The 4249-nt window shown below is 41.6% G+C and overlaps 1 protein-coding gene across 2 annotated transcripts; it reads left to right on the top strand.

Moving 5' to 3' along the window:
- The first annotated feature begins 1888 nt into the window (after nt 1-1888).
- LOC101600572 (protein tyrosine phosphatase type IVA 1) lies at nt 1889-2476 on the top strand. 2 transcript variants are annotated; one of them, XM_004649284.2, is made up of 2 exons: nt 1889-2011; nt 2105-2476. In XM_004649284.2, exons 1-2 carry the CDS (start codon nt 1907-1909, stop codon nt 2426-2428), a joined length of 429 nt encoding a protein of 142 aa, XP_004649341.2. In that variant the 5' UTR covers nt 1889-1906; the 3' UTR covers nt 2429-2476. The 2 variants fall into 2 exon arrangements, with proteins under 2 accessions (XP_004649341.2, XP_004649340.2); XM_004649283.2 differs by having other exon boundaries at nt 1889-2242; nt 2315-2476.
- The last annotated feature ends 1773 nt before the right edge of the window (nt 2477-4249 follow it).

Genomic DNA, 4249 nt, shown 5'->3' with positions numbered 1-4249 from the left:
TAGAGCCGGATGTGGCAGTACACATCTTTAATTCCAGCACCTGGGAGGCAGAGGTAGGAAGATAGCTGTGTGTTTGAGGCCATTTTAAGATTATGTCGTGAATTTCAGGTCAGCCTGGGCTACAGTGAGACCCTACCTGAGGGGGAGGGGGGAAACAGTTTCTAAATTGAAGACTCCACATGCTTGGGCTTAAGGTCACTGAGAAATCTTGATGGAGCTGAGCTAAAAACCTCCTCCATACAGTCCAGCTGACAGAAAGCTGGAAAAAGCTATGCTGCATGCAGCTCCATGGTAGAGAGAGAAGCCATCAGTGAAGATAAACAACAAGGGAAACTGCAAGCTTTAAGTTGGGCCAGCCAGGCCAAATAAGCCAACAGGTGGCAATAGTGGCAAGTCTGTTATAGGAGAAACCAACCACTCTTTTATTGGACTGGAAGAGGGAATACATGCCTGATACTGAAAACCTATGATGGGGGAAGTCATGAGTCCTATCAGTATAACGCCTGCTGGTGTCTGGCTAAATGCATATATTATGCTCACCAAATTTCCCGGTAAGTACTTTTCTTAATGCTCATACCAATATATTAATGCTACTCTCACTTTTGGTGATCCTCCTGCCTCTGTCTCCCGAGTGCTAGGATTAAAGGCATGCACCACCATGTCTGGCTAGAGAAGCTTTGCTTTTCAGATGGCAGTGACCTCTGAGATGATTCAAAAGACACCATAGGGCTGGAAAGATGGCTTAGTGGTTAAGGCGCTTGCCTGCAAAGCCTAAGGAGCCAGGTTTGATTCTCCAGGTCCTACGTAAGCCAGATGCACATGGTGGTGCATGCATCTGGAGTTTATTTGCAACGGCTAGAGTCCCTGGCATGCCCATTCTCTCTTCCTTCCTCCCTCACTCCCTCTCTCTGTCTCTAAGAAAATAAAAATAAAGACAATATAGTGCTGAGAAGTGACAGAGGAGTGCTCGGCACTGAAACATCTCTATCACACTTTCCAAGTCTCAGGTTCCATTGCGGAAGAGGTAGCAGAAAGAACATTAGAGCCAAAGGAAGGGTAGGACTCCTTACAGTGCTCTCTCCCAGACAGAAAATGGCCTGATGTCCACGACCTCACAGTGCCTGGCACTACCCACACAATACCAGTATAAAAGGAGGAAAAGATGATGACATCAAAATAGAAGAGAGACTGAGTGGGGGAAGGGATATGGTGGAGAGTGGAGTTGTGAAGGGGAAAGGGTGGGGGAATTATCATGGTTTATTTTCTATAAATATGGAAGTTGTCAATAACTTAAAAAACAAAGGGGTAGTCTGGTGCCCCCGCCGCCTGCACCGCTACTGCCTTGCCAGGACCACCGTCCGCCACCTGCCCTGCCGCCCCCGCCGCCTCGGGACCGGCTGTATGATTAAGCCACAATCTTCAATGAGTAGACATATTGCTCCGTTCTGTGGTGTTCTTGGTCACACATTTATGGAGTTTCTGCAGGGCAGTGGAGATTACTGCCAGGCACAGCACGACCTCTATGCAGACAAGTAAACTGTAGAGACCCATTACTACTCCACCGAGAAGCCCCCATAAGAGTGGTTAGCCTGGACACAGCAGTGTTGACGTGAGATCCACAGCTTTAGCAAGAGCTCAGTCCTGGATGGAGTCAACCTCAGTGCACTTCTTTGTATCGCCTCAGTATTCCTGGATTGAAGAGTTGCTGCTTCTTGTTAGGAGGTTCCTTTCATTTCCCATTTCTCTTAGCTCCATACTCAAAAGCACTGAGAAGTTCAAGTGGAGTATATTGAAGTAGACTTTAGGGTTTTTTTTTGCTCCATTTCTGTATTCAGTTTTTTTAATTCTTTCATAACCCTAGTGAGTGTTTTTTTGTTTTTGTTTTTGTTTTTTAAACTAAATTAACATGGCTCGAATGAACCGCCCTGCTCCTGTGGAAGTCACGTACAAGAACATGAGATTCCTTATTACTCATAATCCAACCAATGCAACCTTAAATAAATTTATAGAGGAACTTAAGAAATATGGAGTGACCACAATAGTAAGGGTATGTGAAGCAACTTACGACACTGCTCTTGTGGAGAAAGAAGGCATTCGTGTTCTTGATTGGCCTTTTGATGATGGTGCACCACCTTCCAACCAGATTGTTGATGACTGGTTAAGTCTTGTAAAAATCAAGTTTCGTGAAGAACCTGGTTGTTGTATTGCTGTGCATTGCGTTGCAGGACTTGGGAGAGCTCCAGTGCTTGTTGCCCTAGCATTAATTGAAGGTGGTATGAAATATGAAGATGCAGTACAATTCATAAGACAAAAGTGGCATGCTACGTTCAACAGCAAGCACCTTTTGTATTTGGAGAAGTATCGTCCTAAAATGCAGCTGTGCTTCAAAGACTCCAATGGTCATAGAAACAACTGTTGTATCCAATAAAACTGGGGTGCCTGATGCTATTGCCTTGGATGTGGAACTTCAGACAAGACCTGCTTTGTCATACGTAATTAGCCAACATTTTGGCTTGGTGAATAATGCTAATGAAGTCCATAGGAGTGTTTTCCCAGGCTATAAGCTTGACAGAATTGCAACCTCTGAGTTTGGGTTATGATCAACTTATTTGGACACTTAGCAAAAGATTCTGGCTGGTCAGCATTTAAAATGTGATTATTATTTGTACCAACTGACCTTTCGTAAAATCATGTGGCCATGGTTGTCTTTAAATGTTCCCTGCGGCAGAATCTTGTCAGTACATAAGGCGTGTAGGACAATTAGTTGCCAAAGCGTTTAGCACAACATTGTACATTTTTAGTATCACACAGAACCAATGCTCAGGAGCTAAGGACACTAGACCCGGGGTGGTTCATTCCTTCAATCATTTCAAATGCAGGGTCTATCTATGTAGTTTTCTGCTCACTTTATGTTTACATTTCCCACATTCATACCAGGACACATCAGATTTGCTCAAGTGTTGATTTTTTTTAACCAATTCTTTTGGTGATTATTTAATGTCATTCTCTCTTTTATGCTGTTATGGAAAAACCTCCATTTTGAAAATCTGCATTGTTGAAGAAGCACATGTCTTTAGTGTCTCCAGACAAACAAAAAGCCTTATAGTTAATTTAATGTTTGCACTCAGGTGCACATGAACAGGGAAGGCCTGAAGAAAGAATGGGAGAGAGGCTGTTCAATATCTCAGTCAGATGTTGCCTTTGTCTTGTATAGCAGAGAGTGTGCTCTTTAATTTAGTAAATGTTTATAAAGGTAGAGATGCTTTGTTGTAAACAATTCTTAATCAAAATTTCTGAAATACTTAGTTTTTTCCATACTTAACAAAAGTTCTTTACCAGCTTATTTTTTTGTTTGAATTATGATTTCCTCTTTCCAAACTTGCAAAAAAGTGGGGTCTGCTAACGAACTGAGCAGACATCTAATATTTCATATGCCTTTTGAGCTATGTAACTTAATAATTGGATACTTGATAATTTGTTTTATTATGTAATTGATAAAATGGTGACGTGTTTTAATGTGAGTTCAACCATATATTTATACTGTCTAGGAATGTGTGGTTCTAGTTCTGTGGGAGAAATAATTTGTCAGTGTTCACCAGCTTGTAAAAACTTAGTGCAAGAGCTTAAACACCTAAATAAATAATGAAATGCATTTGTCATTACTGAGATTGTACTTCAGTTAATGCCATTTGATATGTGTAAAGTGTCATTTTAGAGATAATTTGATGTAGTGTGTAGCAAGTAGCAAAGGCAGCGCTCCTGCTTAGCAGGCATTGAGGAGAGGTGTGGTGGGATCTCATTGTGGACTTACATCTAGAGATGACTTGGAACCAATTTAATGTGTGCTGAGGAAAAACACTTTATAACAGAGGAAGGCCTTGATTTTTAAAGCTTAATTCCCCTAATTAGTACTCTTGTGCAATTTCACAGTTTTAATTATATACCTTTATATATTTTGAAATAAAAAGCTTTTTGGTTGTTTTGCTTGAGTTTTTAATGAGGCAGGGTCTCTAGCCCACACTGACCTAGAACTGTGTAGCTCCTTGCTGGCCTCAGACTCACAACCATCTTCCTACCTTAGCCTCTGGAATGCTGGGACTAAAGGTGCGCACCACCACCCCTGGCTTGCAATTAATTTGAACATGAGTATTTGGCACATTGTTTTTGTTTATTTTAGAGGGACAGACATCCTTGTTTAGGTAATATTTTACCCTGTGTCTAAAGAATTCACTTTCCTCCACATCCCTTA

The sequence above is a fragment of the Jaculus jaculus genome, chromosome 7, assembly GCF_020740685.1.
Source record: "Jaculus jaculus isolate mJacJac1 chromosome 7, mJacJac1.mat.Y.cur, whole genome shotgun sequence".
NCBI lineage: Eukaryota > Metazoa > Chordata > Mammalia > Rodentia > Dipodidae > Jaculus > Jaculus jaculus.
This window is presented reverse-complemented; position numbering and strand designations above follow the sequence as displayed.